The sequence below is a fragment of the Maniola hyperantus genome, chromosome 4, assembly GCF_902806685.2.
Source record: "Maniola hyperantus chromosome 4, iAphHyp1.2, whole genome shotgun sequence".
NCBI classification, from domain to species: Eukaryota; Metazoa; Arthropoda; class Insecta; order Lepidoptera; family Nymphalidae; genus Maniola; species Maniola hyperantus.
In genome coordinates, this window is record NC_048539.1 from 12,793,532 (window position 1) to 12,811,712 (window position 18,181).

Consider the following 18,181-nt stretch of genomic DNA (forward strand, 5'->3'; position numbering starts at 1 on the left):
TTTGTTTAGTCATAGCACGAAAATAGATGTCGTGGATCAGTCCGTCAGTAGATAAGTACGTAAGGGAGCAAGCAAGGCCTTTTTAGTAAGGAGGGTGAGAGTTTTGGGGCTATGATTAACAAAACCACGACTTTCATCTTCACCACCACAAAGTAGTCAACAAGCTGAACTCACATGCGAAGAAAGTACCACACGCATCCGGGCACCACTCTCCTTGCCAGGGCACCATGCCCTCCGCCGCCACCTGAGCGGTCTTGCCATACGATCCACTCAGCAGCTCCAGCTCGTAGCAGCCGATTCAGGACCTTGTATGGACCTCACATGCCAGAGTCAAACTTCCCCGTTGACTGGGAATACTCGATCACCAACACCATGCCTCCAGCCTTCAACACGCGAGGCGGACGACGATTCTGGTTAGCATAGGCATCCTGCCGGGACTGATTTTACTCAGCAGCTCAGTCGCCCTGGAGCGTCACATTTCACGCCATGCCACATGATCAAGCCGTACAGTTTCAGCAACCGCACTGTTGTCTGCTAGTGAGGAACTCTAGAGATCTATCGCTTGTTTGATATACAAACCAGGCAGTCAGCCACATACTTGACTACGAACTGAAGTAGCCCAGGAAACCAGAAGTACTTCGGGATCAGGTTCAGAGTCTTCACGGCAAAGACTTGCAGCAGACGACGGTATCACGACAACCACGCTTCCGCTCCTACTGGTGAGTAGCGGTAATAGAGCGTAACACTTTAATACCGATGAGAGTCTAGCTGTCCCACTTACAGATACTCGACGAGCTTGTCCTGATCTGCGACCTGCACCATCTGAGCCCAGTTGCTCGTCTTGGTGATGCTGTTGACTTAAAGGGTTGGAGCTAAAATAGTCGCCATAACACATCATCGTGCGCTTTTGGTACTCAAAGTCGAAGGTGAAGTCATGGAAATAAATCCACATACGAGTAACGCGCGGCAGTACGGCCTTCTTAGGCTCGGTGGCTGTGAAAGCGTTGTAGTTGGTCACACCCATAAAGTGAAGACAAACCAAATGGTGGCGCAAGTGTTGACTGCCAACGCTCCCAGCACGTAGGAGTACTACCTACTCACTGCACCGTGGGTAAATTAGCAAAGATTGCTACCTTGGACTCAGTGGTGAGTCGCTCAGTGATGTTCTGACGTATCTTTTCCTGTTCAGGGCCTCATTGAAAAGGAACCTCTTTTTTTCGTCAAACGTGCAAGGCAGGCTGTCTGAATAGCATACTCGTCAACGTAGCGCCGAAAGTACCCAGCTAGATCTTAGATTGCCAGATTTGTTTAATGTACTCAAGGGGTAAGCACTTTACCTACGTTATGGCCTTGTCTTAAGGACTCGGCCTCGCCTGACCCTAACAAATGAATCTAATAAAAATGGCAAAATCGGAAACAATCGGTAACGGGAATCATCAGATTTTCTAAAAAAGTTGAATCTACCCACGTTACATTATTTACGAACGCACTACAGTGCGTCACTGGCTCGCATATTATACGAAACACTTTTAAGTCCACGATGGTATGCGCAGGTAACGTGATTTACTACAACACATACCTATCGAAATCATGGACACTAACTTTAAAAAAGAACATTCTCACCAATCAGCTCGTACAAGGGCTCGGCAGCACTTATGTTGCCCCACGATGCGCGCGGCATCGTGTCACAATACCAGTGAGCTGCAACGTTTGCGAAGGGCGCCGAAGCTTGGAGCAGCATGCGCGGTTTGGTGCCGCGACACCAGTGAGCCCCATGCTCGCGAGAGGCACCATAGCCCGCAGCGGCGCACGCAGCGCAGTACCACCAGCGCGCCGTCTCGTTCGCCAAGAGCGCAGAAAAGCGCGGCAGCGGCGCGGCACGTCGCAGCAACGCCAGCGCAGCGTCACGCTCATGCAGAGCGCAGAAAGGCGCGGCAGCGGCGCGGCACGGCGCAGCAACGCCAGCGCAGCGTCACGCTCATGCAGAGCGCAGAAAGGCGCGGCGGCGGCGCGGCAGGTGCAGCAACGCCAGCGCACCGTCACGCTCGTGCAGAGCGCAGAAAGGCGCGGCGGCGGCGCGGCACGGCGCAGCAACGCCAGCGCACCGTCACGCTCGTGCAGAGCGCAGAAAGGCGCGGCGGCGGCGCGGCACGGCGCAGCAACGCCAGCGCACCGTCACGCTCGTGCAGAGCGCAGAAAGGCGCGGCGGCGGCGCGGCACGGCGCAGCAACGCCAGCGCAGCGTCAAGCTCGTGCAGAGCGCAGAAAGGCACAGCAGCGGCGCGGCACGGCGCAGCAACGCCAGCGCACCGTCACGCTCGTGCAGAGCGCAGAAAGGCGCGGCGGCGGCGCGGCACGGCGCAGCAACGCCAGCGCAGCGTCACGCTCGTGCAGAGCGCAGAAAGGCACGGCAGCGGCGCGGCACGGCGCAGCAACGCCAGCGCAGCGTCACGCTCGTGCAGAGCGCAGAAAGGCACGGCAGCGGCGCGGCACGGCGCAGCAACGCCAGCGCAGCGTCAGGCCAGAGCATAGCCAGCCTCGCTCTCATGCAGAATTCCAAAGCCCGCAGCCAAGCGTGCAGCATTGCGTCGGAACATTCGAGAAAAGAAAGATAAATGTGAGCACTATGTTCGACTATGTTCGACTATGTTCGAATCGTGTTCGAATATAAGTATTTCCCAGTTGGTTTAGTACAGTCCTTATTATTACGACAGATCCACCTATTCATACAACGATCTAACACCACATGAAGACTGATTTCTAATCTTGTGGAAACTCAATTTGTTATCTCGTGGCAAAAATAATTGTTTAGCAAAAACTCATCTACCTACATTACGGTTACTCTTTTTACAAAAAGAACAAACTGCATCAAAACCGATGTTTTTGGTTTTCGATAAGTTTTAAGTTTTCGTACAGTAGGTACACTCTGTGATCCTAATTTTCACTCAGAAAACAGCGTGATTGGAAAGTACTAGACTAAAACTTTAGACTTTCGCAGTTTAAGACTACGCTTTCTAGTCTTAAACTGCAAATTTAAATTGCGGGTATCTTTGGTGAGATACTTCATGAAGTGACTAATGGACCGACATAAATGTTCTCAATATCGACCTCTCGTGGACACAGCGGAATAAATTCCGTTTTAAAATTGATCTAAGACTGATCATAACAAAAACCTTTGTACAAGTTCCACTTTACGAAACTACCACACGGCTATGCCATCGGTTGAGGTTACGAACATGATCAACTTTTTTTACATCATGCATCAACATCATTAAAAACCGAGACCAAAAAAATAAAGACATGGTTGGATCTCACCTGAATAATTCCACTAATTATCGCACTCACTATTTTGTCCGTGATTACTGACACCGCACAATTTGCGTTGGAAACCATGGAGCCCACGCGGTATAGCTCGCTCCCCAGACCTGGCGGTGTAGCGGCGCTGCGGCGTCCGAGCTTGCTCAGACAGCGTTGATGAACGGGGGCTTGTACAACACTGAGTAGCACATCTTTGTTCATTATTCAATTTACGTGAATTACTTTTATACTTAAATCGATTAACAGATTTAGACGACGGCATTATTAATTACAAAAACACGTAGGGTAGACGTGAAAACTTTTAGACCAAAAATTCAATTTGAACAAAAACACTTGAACTAGATACGTTCACGTGGCCTATACGTGCCTAGCCATAAAGCCAAAGGTATAGGTACTTGATTTTGAAGATTTAATTGCAGTAACTTCATCTTGTTCGGAACAAGGTGCAGAAACGGGAGTGTTGCATTCTGTTTGAACGGTCACAGTGTTACCGAGACGATTAATATTACACTCGCGTTTAGTTACTACCGAGGTTAAACTATTTTCGACAAGTCTCGACACGTTTTTCTCGATCGCGGAGTATTGATTCATTATTGAGTGCAACGTTTGGATAAAAACACGACTAAGTGCGTGATCTCGCGACCTACATCTAGGCCCTGCTGTTTCACATCCACGTGGTCTGCTTCGAGAACTTCGATGTTGATCACGGCACATCACGGCTACGATCGCGGTTACGATACCCGCGATCCGACATCGTACAAGAACAACAACAAAAATTTAAAGGTTAGAATTTTGTTCCAATTTAAGCAAACTGATTGTCAGTGACTAGATTTTAACTATAGTGGGCCATTGAATAGGAATCCCACTTCTGAATTTAGGTACGGAAGTAAAATTCAATTAAAAAAAACACAATTTATTAACACAAAACCAAATACTTTTACAATTATCAAACTTTTAATTATTGGAACAAAATTTAACATGAAAGACACAAAAAGTAAAAGTCAGTAATAAAGAAAAACATAATTCAAACCAGACCACGTTGAATACAGCACAAAAATCAGTAGCGAAATGAGCCTCGTACTTGGGCGCACCTCGCTTTTATAGGCGACTACCGCCTACAATCTAAGACTATTATATCAAAAGCTTATTCACCAACCTGGCACATTGTTCACGTAGCAGCCATCCAGCAGCAGGTGTCCGTCGCTGGGGTCGCAGATGGGCGGGAAGATGCCGGCTATGCTCATGGACGCTCGACAGTACCGCCAGAGCGTGCCTACCGTTCACACTACTATAGTTGAGCTATTACAAACGTGCGAACTGAGTCATAAATCTTTTTTATCTGACCTCTCGCTCGCACAAACTGGCCTTATGGAACTGGAACGGCGATAACCGGTTATAAAGAGCAAGTCGCCCCAGCTACGGTGTAGTCCTGTTGTCCCCGTTATCGATATCCCCGTTAACGGGGACATCGGGATTTGAATTAAATTATTAAAAACATATCCCGTTGTCCCCGTTGTCGTTTCTGTTTAACGGGGACAACAGTATTTGAATAAAATTATTGAAAATCTATCCCGTTGTCCCCGTTCTCTATTCCCCTTCAACGGGGACTGCGGTAAATTAATAAAATTGTTAAAAACTCTTTCCGTTGTTTCCATACTCTGCCCCCGTTAACAGTATCCGAGAGTCGATTCCACAGTCTTATGGAATCTTGCTATGGGGTAAAGCAGCAGATATTGGAAAAAAAATCGTATTACAAAAAAGGGCAATACGTGCAATTTATAATTTAAAACCGCGCGATTCCCTAGGAGAGAAATTTAAGGAAATAGATATTCTTATAGTAGCTTCTCAATATATTTACAATAATATAATTTTTGTTAGACATAACATTCTCCGTTACAAAAAAAACGGTGATTTCCACGACAGACAAGCTAGGAACCGTAATAAACTTGCAACTCCTACGCTTATCTAAGATTTTTTTTACGAAAACATAGAGGTTTTTTTACAGAGGTAAAATTGGAGTTAAAAGGTTATATGAAAGTCCTATGTTTTTGAAGTTACAGGTATGAAAATCGCCAATAGGCTTGAGTTATTTTGGAAAATCCCCTCTTAAGGTTTGTAGAATAGGGGATGAAATTTTGTAAGCGAATATTCTTTTTAAGGGGTAAGTTTTTGTATCAAATGTAATGTAATAAGTGCTTCTATAAACAATGTAAATTGTTTATAGAAGCAATATTATTATGTATTAAGAAATAGACGGAATGACACACTTTTTAAACCTTCGTGGTTTTTTGCTGTGTCTAAATTAGATTTGTTAAACATTCTTTATGTTGGTAATTTAAAAAAAAAAGTATCTGATAAAGAAAGATTTTGCGAAAATACACTCCTAAGGGGGTGAAATGGGGTTGAAAGGTTACATGAAAAACCTATGTTTTTGAAGTAAGAGATATGAAAATTGGCATTTAGGTATTCTGGGTTATGTGCCTTAAGGTGAGTAGGTTAGTGACGCCTTTTGCAGCGGGAAAATTTCTGATCTCATGAGAAACCAGAAATTTTACGCGGACGAAGTCGCGGGATTATCTAAAATGATTTATACAGATTTTTATTATTTAAAGCTAGTAACCTAAATGACAATTTTCACGTAACTTTAAAAACATAGAACTTTCATACAACCATTGACCCCCCCTTTCATCCCCATAGGGGGGAATCTTCTTACCTGATACCTACCCCCTAGAAAGAACTTACGTTTCAAATTGCAAGTTAAAATAACAATATTTAAAACTTTTCTATAAAACTATTTTACCACCCTTACGAGGGGAATTTCCCAAACTGACTTATACAGATTTTTATTATTTAAACTTAATAACCTAAATGTCGATTTTCACTTCAGTGAGTGAGTGATATTTCTATATACACGGTGAAATTTTAGTGTTTGTCTTCCCGCAGCAGAACGATTTGCCCTCAGTAGTACTATGGAAATTTTGAGTTAAACTTAAAAAATACAAATGTTTTTGTCTTAAAATAATTTAAAAAAAATCGACAACTCTAAAGTGTGAGAAACAGTAGTACCTCCCTAGATGTAACGTGAATAGTGGGTAGGTACATCCACTCGAATCACGCTGTCAATAAAGTGAAAAAGTTTAGAGCAAAATAAGCTCTCGCGCGTAGTGATATGGCATAAACTAGCCTGCACGCACGTGGTATCACTATTGGTTCGAGGCCTCTCTCGAGGTCTTTTCTCGATTGTAAATTTGTCATTTTTGACTCAAATAATTTTTTTTATTTATAAATCGATTGTAATACCACGACACAATCATTTTGCTTTGGGGAAAACAACCATTAAAATTTCAGCGTGTAGGTATATGTCGCAGGTATATTGTCAAAGCAGCGATATTATACTTTCAGTAGTGATATTATAATTAAACGGTAGATTGTCAATCGAGTTCATTTCTCAAAATGTAACGGTCTGGTTTTAGTGTCATTGTAATGTCACGGGGACACTATAGTGATATTGTAAGGCAATGATATTTTGACAATTTGCTGGTCATTATGAGGCCGTCTCTGATTGGCCGTTTCGAATGTCAATTTTGCAATCATAGAGTTATAAGTACTATTGTACTAATATCATAGGAAGTAATAAGATACTTTTCTGGAGGAGGACTTTTTTGACCAATTAGAATGGTCGACGTCGCCCACTGCCAACTTTACTCATAATAAATAAATAATGAATAAATAAATAAATATCTTTATTTGCAAAAAGATTTGGCACATACGAGTTTGACCACTGGCTCCCAAAGAAGTAGAAAATGTGTCATGGGAGCCAGTAATATACCTAGATTTATTATAATGTCGCTATAATGATCCCATGATATTACAATACCACTAAAACATGACTAAAACCAGGCTATTAAATTGTAAAAAATGAAGTCGATTGACAATCTACCGTTTAATTATAATATCACTACTTTGACAATATACCTGCGACAGATATAAGAAGAAGAAGATAATTTAAAGCTAAACACCTCCATGTTTATGGTTTTTACTAAACGATTTCATTACAGTGAAAAAACTGTGTATATGGTACCTAGGTACTTAGTTTAATTAAATAATAATGTCGACTCTCGGATACTGTTAAAGGGGGCAGAGTACGAAAACAACGGAAAGAGTTTTTAACAATTTTGTTCATTTACCGCAGTCCCCGTTGATGGGGAATTGATAACGGGGACAACGGGATAAGTTTTTAATAATTTTATTCAAATCCCGATGTCCCCGTTAAACGGAAATGACAACGGGGACAACGGGATAAGTTTTTAATAATTTTATTAAAATCCCGATGTCCCCGTTAACGGGGATACGGCTAACGGGGACAACGGGACTACATGCCAGCTACCTGCGTCTGAACGGTGTCCCTTTATCGATAACGACTTCTACAGCATTCGCACAACTCTATGATCGTAACTATTTATGACCCAGTTCGCACATTTGTAATGGCTCCACTATAGTACTATTTGTCTGGACAACTTTTATTGAAGTAAAACTACTTTTCAGACTGGAGTAATGTTTTTTTAAAGAACATTAGCCATTCTCAATCATGACTATATTATATCCGCGAAATGAAAAATGAAGTTAGTATAGCGCTCTCCTCTGTTACGTAATCCCGTACAAACGATAGAGACAAAAATCTTAATGAGCGCTTACCATTTTGAGTGACCAACCAATCAACAGCAACGACGTTTCAAAAATATCAATTCGAAAATGTTTTCAAAAAACATTTGAAATTCAATTAGAAAACAGTTTCGTTTGTGATTGGTTGGTGTCTCAAAATGGTTAGCGCCCACTGAAGCCCAGCTAAATCGATAGAGCTTATAATATTTGATATCAAAAACCGTAATAAAACGCAACGTACTAATTGTTTTTTTTTTTCAGAAATAAAAGGAAACTAACCAAAATCTGCACTGTCATATACATTACATGAATTGTCCAGACAAATCCCAGTGTTGTCATTACTTACCTTTCTTGTTAAACTTCCAACTGAGTGTAAATATTGACTGCGACAAAATTATTGTTTTTGTTCATAGGTATAACCTTGTCCATTTTTTACAGACTCACATCGCTAAGCTAACATATGGATTGCGTACCGAAAAAGTAGGTAATGTTTTTTTATGTTTAGCTGACAGATCAGTGCATAAGTAAAATGTGACGAAAGTAGTACAGAGATTGTTAGAAATGGTGCGAAAGGAAAGATCTGATGTAGGACCTAGTAATAATGTAAATATTTACACTCAGCCTAAATAGGATGTACGAAAAAAGCTTTTCAATACGCACGACCCGTTGCGATTGGCTGGTGTTCATTGACGCACACCTGTGATTGGTTGTTTTACGACGCACGTGATAAACGGTGCGCTGTGATTGGTTTACCTGGGAGGTTGTTGACATAACCGCCGTCCAAAAGGAGGTGGCCGTCTACGGGGTCGCAGAGGGGGGGCATGTACCCGCTCAAAGACATCGAGGCGCGAATGTACCGCCATAGAGAACCTGCGACGCGCGCACGTTAGTTAGACATGACGAATTTTTAAATACAGATAATTAAATCCAATTACTGCCTCCGTTTGGTATTTTTGGAAAAAACAAAATCCGGGACCATGAAAATTATTCTTTTAAACCTAGAATAAATATTTTGGACACATCAATATCTGCTGAGAGAGTCTTAAAAATTAACATCAGTATCAAAAGAGATTGTAAGCAACACCGTGAAATTTTTAGTAACTATTTAGTATATGTATATCCCATTCTAAAACTTCTGAAACCGTAACCCGTGCAAATATATTTTTAAAAAAACAGTGAAAGAACCAATCCAATTTTTTTGTGTACGCTTATAATAATTAGGGTATGTCAAAACACAATCCATGGAAAGGAAATGAGTTCAGGAAAATAGTAAGCAAACACGGATATAGAATAAAAAACGTGTTAACACGGTGAAAATAAATTGATGTACCAGATTGTCAAAAAAGTTTTTTAAACAAATTGCTACAATTAATTCTTAATTGCATTCCAAATCCCATTTCTCTAGGATTAGTAGAGTTTATTTAACTGTAAGCAATCAAGAAAAGATTAAGATTCTGTTAATATTTTAAGAGCTGGAATTCTGAAAATAAGCCAGAATTTGCAAGTCTTAAGATATATATATTTATTTATACGATGGCTTTGCCACAGATAACAGATTAAACAAAACATATATCATATTATCAAACCTTAAACAACATTATGTGCGATATAGTCTAATGATAATGATATTTGATGCTATAACGATTAATAATTATTATCAATTAACCATGCTGGAATAAATGCTGACTGATGATTACACTTTTTATTCCCAACCACTTAGTCGATTTGCAAGAACTTATAAACTGATATTTGATATTATTACTGTACAAATCCTTTAGAATTTAAAGTACATATGAACATCTTTTCAATCTCGCTATTTATCTTAATTCTACTGTTTTTTTCTTTGATACCCCTAAACATTTAGTTTTTGAATCAAACCAATCTTTTAACGACATTGTACCATAATATTACTTTCTTATTATATGACGTATATAATTCGTGCTCGGTGATAAGTAAGACTAAAGATAAAAAACGCACGAGAGTGAGAGAGATAGCGGTCTACAAATGTGACCCAAGTTTCGTAGTTTTAAGTCTTCACTTTAGATACGTATGTAACGTATGACGTATCTACTTCTTTTTACGTATATATTATGTAAAATATATCATTGTTATAACGCAATGAAAAGTTACGTTGTAAAAATTCGGTTTTGTTGACCTATAAATTCTTATAAAATAGAAAAAAATCGTTTTTATTGACCTATAAATTCGTATAAAACAGAAAAAAATCGTTTTTGTTGACCTATAAATTCGTATAAAACAGAAAAAATTCGTTTTTGTAGACCTATAAATTCGTATAAAATAGAAAAATTCACAGTGCAAGAAATATTTCACAATGATAAATGGTGGCATGCGGAAGACTTGTCTATCGATGCACATAACGTCTATACTACAACGGTACTAAGAGGGTACTACAGTGATGAAGAAGGGAAAATAAGGGTTTCAAGAAATAAATAGAGAACCACACTCGTGCATATACATGAAGGCAGATGATAGCATGTTATGATAGGAATGGTCAATGAGAAAATACAACATTTATAATATCACATACAACCCGACATTGGAAACGCACCGAATCACGATAAAAACAATCGTTAAAATAAATGTACTAGCAAAATTTTTAAGCGTTATTATGTAAACCAATCACAAACGCTCGTTTTCTTCAAATTATTAAGTAAGTAATGACAACACAAAGCAAATGTCGGATTCGTATTAGAGGGAAGAATTTCAATAGTGTTTTTTATTTCAGTATATAAATAGTACGAAATTATATAAAAATACGAATACTTCACACAATTTACACTTAGACATACGTACACATAAATGCAAGTGAGTGTGGTTATGGGAGGTAAAAAAATCACTGTAGCGGAATCGAAATAGCGTATACCTAACATTAAAAAAAAACTTGGGGGGGAGGAGACATTAAAAAGCTATCTTCAGACGTTCCGACTTATCAGCATTAATGTTTAATTGACATTGGATCTGACCGACATTATGGCCAATTTTTGTACACAATCTTAAACTTAACTAAAATGACAGGTCTAAATGTATTGTTATCCCTTTTATAATACTCATTGCAGAAAAGGATAGCAATAGATTTAGAACTGTCAATTTAGTTGAGTTTAGATATAGTGTACAGTATTAGCCGCAATGACGAGACTGTTTATCATAATTCGGTCCGACCGAAGTCAACCAATCACCTCAATATTAACTGCCAATATTATGGCAAAATTCTTGAAGTTTTTAACAATACAAATTGGCATATTACCGCCAATGCCAGCAAGAAGCTTGTTTGCTCAAAAACTTAGGACATCACCCACTACGACTTTGTAGCGATACAGAATCGTGGGCAAAGGTGCGTGGGCCAGCGACGCATCGCAAGCTTTATGCGACTGTATCGGTATTGTATCGCTGCAAAATTTGACGATTCAAAAGCACTTGTAAAAGATTAATTAAATAAAAAAAATTGTTCTATTCTATTTAAAAAAAAGTCGCGGTCGGCGATCTCCCTTAAACGTAATACTCTGAAGATAGCTCAACGAAAAGGACTTGTTTCTTATCTGGTTTCTCCGTTTCGAAATGTTGTCACCACCACCATAGATATCGACAATCGTATGATGGTATGGACAATTCCGCAGACATAAACAAAAAAAAACGTTGTGACATTGCCAAAAACTGAAAATATATTTTCGTGTGCCGTTCAAGTCTGGTCTGCAGACATACAGGAAACGTTTCATGCTAGGCCAGAACATTTTTTAAATTTCAAAGAATTTCATATGTTTGATAAACAACCGATTTTTCTATCTTTGAATATCGCTGCTTTATGCTGTCATAAAAACTGTCAGCTTTTGATTATTCGACAAAAGATATAATTGCTTCCAAAATGCTCGTATTCCAAAATCTAGTTCAGAAGTGGGATCAAACCTGTCAGCAACTCTCTAATCAATACTATAAGTGTGTCTATCTGTTCGTCTTTCAGCTTTTCGCAGCCCATTCGGACGCAGAGATAGGCTGCATCCCGGGAAAGGACATAGGATGCTTTTTATCCCGGTAAATCAAAGAGTTCTCACAGGATTTTTAAAGCCTATCCAGTAACTAATGAAATATTATCAGTAAAAGTTAAAGTATTTTTACGTTTATGTTTACATAATTTCTGTTACATTTTTATTTATTGCAACACCGATCATTAAAACTTTCCCAAAATCTAAGAATAAGACATGAAATAGTCTTGTATTTTGATTTCTCATCCTTTATAGTGTAAAATGAACTGGCTCTATAAATTTTGAAACGTCTCCTTTGCACAAAAACATATAAGCAACAACTGTATGACATGCAACAAAACACGTAATAACACAATAAAAATGTAAAGTATACTTTGTTCTTGACCAAAAATGTGTCGACCGTAATATGACTAGTATTTTCGTATGTGGCCATGGTACCAGTGTCAAATGACCAAACCAAAATCATGTTCGAGTTAGTAGATGTGCGAAAGCAAATTAATTATTAACACAATATATAATAAGATATAACACACAAAATTTCCTGTCCATGAATGTTTTGTGTTAATTAAGTTAGTATTTAATAATAATGTATCCATAAAGTTTGAAAAATAAATACGTCAGAATTCAGGGTCAAAATTCAATAGGAGTTTATGGAAATTCGCAGACAATTTGATCTCCTATTTTTCAGATAGTCAAACTTTGGAGGGAGGAAATTTTTTCTGCGAATCTCAAAATAATGCCAAAATTAATGTTGTTCAAATTTTGATATTGAGCTTATTTTAATTTCTCAATATTGACTAAACTTAAATATTATAAAAGATAAATGCGCGCAAAATTATTTTTTCCCACTCGTACACCTCAATTTCGCAAAATTGACGTAAGCGACATTTATCGCTAAAGAGTTTTTGAGGCAATGAGTTTTATTGTATTTGTATAATTTTGCGTTCATTCATTAACCACTACCTTTTATTCTTTAGATTACAGAGTCGCAAGAATCGCATTTTTCAGTAATACAAATGCAAGTCACAGGTTCGGCCGCATCGAACATACATCTCCACTGCGCTTCGCTTCAGTGGAAATGTACCGTTAGCCTCACTAACGTAAGAGCTATACTCACCATGTCGATGTACCCTCATACAACTGGAGCTGATATCGGTGGTCACAGTAAAGTATGGCAGCCAGAGATCTTCAATGTGGACCTCTCCGAAGGTGGACTTGATGGTCGTGTTGAATTGGCGGCCGGAGAACATGGATGTAGCGGGGTATGTTAGATCCATTAGCTGTTTTCCCCATTGTGTCATTTTCTGAGGAATTCAAAGGGTTTTATTAAATTTTGTTGACGAGCTGGTTTCAATTTTCTACTAATGAAAGATACAAACTCAAACCCTTCAACGGCTTTTGTTAAAGTCCTACCTCATAAGAGAGAGGAAGAGAAAGAAAGAGTTAATAGAAAGAGAGCAGTTTGTTAAATTTTAGAGCACAGTGCTATGCGAGCTGAATTGCACTTTATTGTGTCGTAACTAAAGTAGCTATTTATTTGAACGTCTTTGTAAAGTAAACTTTCTATACCAGTTAATTATTAAGTACTAGATGATGCCCGCGACTTCAACTTCGTTCGCGTGGATTTGGTTTCTCAAAATCCCGTGAGAACTCTTTGACTTTCCGGGATAATAAGTAGCCTATGTCCTTCCCAGGTATACAAGCTATTTCTGTACCAAATTTTGTGTCTGAGTCTTGACTTAAGAATCTCTTACATGCAGTTAAAATGGTTCCAAAACCTGAAGTTCTAATATTATGTAGTATTATGGTCATAACTTGAACTGTGAACTGTGAAACTTTGAATCTGTGAACTTTGGCATACAAAAATTTAATTATTAGTCACTTTTTTGATGTAGTAAATATTTTGGGCATACCTGAGACCAATCTCTTGCTTTCTGTGTGACAGTGGTAATATTTCGTTCCATACACCACAGGGCTCCCATAAAAGCTCCGATGCTCACTCCTCCAACCATGTCAATTGGGATTCCAGCTTCCTAGAAACATATCGCAATTCCAATTGTATTTTATGTATTACATACCTCGAGGTACATGGCACTATTTTGAACTAAGTATGATATTGATTTTATAGTTCTTGTTATAATATTTAAAGCCCGAATACCGTTTCGATTTTATATTTTGAACCTTGAAACCATCCATTATCGCTCGAAAGTCGCTAAAACACTCCTACTATAAATTGGGTATTTTCCTACTTTTGAATTTGATAAATATAAAAAATAAATAATATAAAATAAAAATAAAAAAATAAAAAAATCCTCGAAAATCCTGAATACATTACAGAACATAAAGGACACCAAACGACTTCTAAGTGAACTATCCTAAAGTAATCCCCGAAAAGCCAGACATATTTTCTGTAATGGGTACAGAATATATTGAATATTCTGTAATGTGTATAGACCCATACAGGACATCAAAATAATCCAGCTGGATTACTACGTGCATCCTCACCTTAGACATCAGAACTTCCCAGTTCAGCCCCCCCTATTGTGTAAGAATAACCATTTCATGGCTATCGCAATCGTCAAGAAATTCTGCCCTTTGATTGGTTGTGAAAAAATGTAAACAGCGAATCAACCAATCAAAGGGCAGAATTTCTTGACGATTGCGATAGCGATGAAATGGTTCTTCTTACACAATGGGGGGGGTAGCTCCGTGACGTCAGAACACATACCTGTATGGCGCGAATCATGCCGACGTGCGCCGCGCCCCTCGCGCCGCCGCCGCCCAGCACCAGCCCCACAGCGGTGCCAGTGAGCCAGCGCGCGAGGCGGGAGAAGTCGGAGTGCACGCTCGCTTCGGACATCAGCACTTTGCTGTACAGCTCGCTCTGTGATGTCACAAAACAGTCATTTGAAAAATTAAAAAAAAATCCTTGCCCTCAAATGGAATAGTACTAATTCTTCTTGCGTTTTGCAGGCTTCCTCAGGATGTATAGAGACTCACAATCCTATACTGGCTCTTGCGGGTGAACATGCGATGCGGACAGCGCACGTGGTGGTGCTGGCTGACCCACGTGCGCATGTTGAGCCAGTGCACCGTGCCGGAGGGGTTGGGCCCGCCCTCCCTGTGCAGCAGCACTAGCTCCTTCTGCGTTCGAATCGCTAGCCGTTCGATTTCTTTTTCGATCTAAAACAAATAGTACATCCATATTATTTGTTCCGTCATTGATATATCCGGAATCCATGTTGAGTGTAGCTTTGCGTTTTTCGTATGTTCCGACTTAGCAATTAGTTATAATTAAAGATAAAGCAGCTAAAATAATATAAATAGAGAAGACTTTTGAATCGAGACAAAATTATTTAGTTCAAAATGTACTTACTTTGCCAATGCTCGGTTGCTTGTCACCCAAAGCGACGATCAAGATGCAATCGGCCTGGCGGATGCAACGCTGAGTCCATTGCGTTAGGCTCGGGTCGCATTGATATATCGCTACCTACAATACAATAAATGGTCTTTGTAAATGGGGAGTACGCTGAATACGCTTACGAATACGCTTTTTAACCTCATTCCACCCCCCTTTTTTCTGCAACCACACCGCGCACCACCGTAAGCATTTCACCCTCACCACCTGGGTGTCTGGTGCACTTCGACAGTCCGTCGGGCCAGATCCTTCTTTGCACATACATGCAAACTGTGGAATCAACTGCCATCAGTGGTGTTCCCACTAGATTATACCAGCAATAAAAATGGATTGAGTTTCGCGCTAAGAACGGGAAATTGGCTGCTAAACAATCGCACTAACCCATTCGCTGTAACTACAAAAATACGGATTTTCATCCGGATGTGAGGCATACATTTTCACAGAGTTAGAGCGGAGGCACACGATGCGTTGCGGCAGCGGTGCGGCGCCGGTGCGGTGTCGCTGCGTTGTCTTACAAAGAAATATCTGTGGCATATCTTGCAACCACCGAGACGAGGCGAGAGGTCAATGCGTTGTGACGTCGGAGCAGCACCGCTCATGTTTATGCGTCACAAGGAAGGACACACGCTCGCTCGTTTCGATTGCTGCTACGGCGCCGCTGCGAATTAGCAACGTTGCGGCGCCGCACCGCTCGTGTGCCCGCTGATACGGTGAAATCTTTGCGGTGCGGCGCCACAACTCATCGTGTGCCCTCAGTCTTAATATTGTCTTACCTTATGTTTATCTTCTTGTTGAGCTAGCCAAGAGCTAAGACGGTACTCGTTGTTTGGGTCCATAATCGTCAATCCGAGAAGTTTTCTTATTACATCGGAAGTTAGTCGTACTGTTGCCCCTGTGGGTATGATATACAAAATAATTATATAATCCGTACAAAATGACTTTTCACGCGCTATTTTAACTCTATGGGTCAACTGTCATGTCAAAAGTACGGTCCTCCTTTAAAATAAGGACTAAAATCGTACTTTTGATATGAAATTTGACATATAAAGTTGAAATGTCGCGTGAGCAGTCATTTTTGACGCAATATGCTCCCATTGTTTTCAATAACAATTCAATAATTAAATAAGGAAAATCTTCAGGTTTAATTTTGGAAAAAAATATAAAGTTATGTTTGTAAAGATCAATTCAAGGAAAATCTTGTCTTGTCGGAAATTCTTCATGACTTAGAGGAAAATATTACCCTGAAACTTAATGCCTTAATTTTTCAAAGATGTCAGGTTTAGATTTTTTTTTTAATTCATATTAAATCACCAGAACTCACCAATAGCACACAAAGAGTGGTACAGCTCGTAAGTAAAGGCAGTCAAAGGCACATCATCACTAACGGGCACAACGGCTACGGTGGAAAAATTATGCTGCGAGGGACGGGATTCTAAGGTGGCAGCGCCTAGACCAGCGGTAGGTTTCTGCCATGAGCCTGAAACCAATTTAATAATATTTTTACACCTTCATAATTTAGTTACCAAGCCACCAAAATTCTCAAGGGTGTGTCATAAGATTAATATTCTGCCAATTGCACGAGATGAATTTTTTTATTTGATGATAAAGCCCCTAAATATTGATCTGACCTGCTGCGGGGTGATTCGCTAACTCAGTGTCTAACACTGAATGATAGCTACCGAGCTCATTTGACATTTATTTTTAATCCATTGAAGGTTTTCTACGAAAAATCATTTTGTTATCACCCAGCGAAGCAGCAATGTAGAACCAACTAATGGCAAATGGGCTCGGTGGCTATCATTCAGTGTTAGACAGTGAGTTAGCGAATCACCTAGATGGTAAGTGATGATACAACTTAGGATAGAAGCGGACTAACCTATAATATGTTTCGCTTGCTTCGTCCTTTTTGTTTATGAGTAGAATTTGGAACTCCTGTTTTTTATATAAATAGCGTTCAAACAATCAAGGACACCTGATGTTATGTGGCTACCGCCACCCATGAACCTATTTTGCAGCACCAGCGGAACCGACAATGCGTTGCCGGCTTTTAAGGAATTTGTTGATCTTCCCCTTGAATAACCCCACGTTGAAATCTAGAGGGAACACCGCTGAAGGGAGTTGGTTTCCCAATTGGCATGTGCATGGAAAAAAAGATTTGGCACAACGGGTGGTCTAAACGCACCAAGCACCCAGATAGTGGGGGGGGGAAACTGCTTTCGGTGGCGTGCAGTTCCCGTAACCCCGTTACCCGTTTCTTATCCCATATCCGATCTAAATGAAAAATGAATAAAAAAATATCTGTCACAACAAATATTACACAAAATAAAAGACGTTTTCGATTCTCAAACTCAAGTCAGTGTTTTCACTTTTGAGGGGTCAAAAGGAGAAGACCACAAAATGCACAAAATGAACTAGAACATATTTACTAACCTAAAATCCTATGTCCCAATAAGTTGATCAGTCGTGTGACAACAACGGGGAAGCGAAGTTTGATCGCGTTGAAGAGACCTTCTGGAAGTTTCGCCAGTTCCGAGTCCCGGACTGCCATCACTGTAGTACTGCGTCTGGTTTGAGTCACCATTTCAACCTAGGGACAAAAGCAGCGTGAGGGAACTCTCAGTTTGATCCTGAATCGACGATATGTCAAGAATTAGGCTTGGTGACGGAAAACCGAAGAAAAATAGGGCTACTCTAGCGCTACCTGCGACAAATGTTTTTGTTTTTTTTACATTTACAATTGTTTTATCAAAAATGTAAAATGTATGGTATACTTATTACTCGTACTA

General features: G+C 39.9%; 2 protein-coding genes across 15 annotated transcripts in view; one reads left to right on the plus strand and one right to left on the minus strand.

Annotated features, from left to right (window-relative positions):
- The window catches only part of LOC117996816 (RNA-binding protein 1-like), a 411,711-nt gene that overhangs the window by 369,036 nt on the left and 24,494 nt on the right, over positions 1-18,181 (plus strand). The window lies entirely within an intron of this gene.
- The window catches only part of sws (patatin like phospholipase domain containing sws), a 49,276-nt gene that overhangs the window by 14,593 nt on the left and 16,502 nt on the right, over positions 1-18,181 (minus strand). For 9 of the 12 annotated variants that reach the window (XR_011238590.1, XM_069509909.1, XM_034985358.2 and 6 more), the window contains 9 exons: positions 17,826-17,982; positions 16,717-16,872; positions 16,169-16,287; positions 15,354-15,467; positions 14,978-15,160; positions 14,706-14,861; positions 13,891-14,010; positions 13,095-13,281; positions 8,733-8,849 (listed from right to left, as the gene is read on the minus strand). Coding sequence is in view for 11 of the 12 variants with exons in the window: in XM_069509909.1 (XP_069366010.1) it covers positions 8,733-8,849; positions 13,095-13,281; positions 13,891-14,010; positions 14,706-14,861; positions 14,978-15,160; positions 15,354-15,467; positions 16,169-16,287; positions 16,717-16,872; positions 17,826-17,982 (1,309 nt within the window). In the remaining variant the exon portion in view is untranslated. Of the gene's footprint in view, positions 1-4,473; positions 4,591-8,732; positions 8,850-13,094; positions 13,282-13,890; positions 14,011-14,705; positions 14,862-14,977; positions 15,161-15,353; positions 15,468-16,168; positions 16,288-16,716; positions 16,873-17,825; positions 17,983-18,181 lie in introns of all 12 variants that reach the window. The other 3 variants (XM_069509907.1, XM_069509905.1, XM_034985353.2) reach the window with 1 other exon arrangement.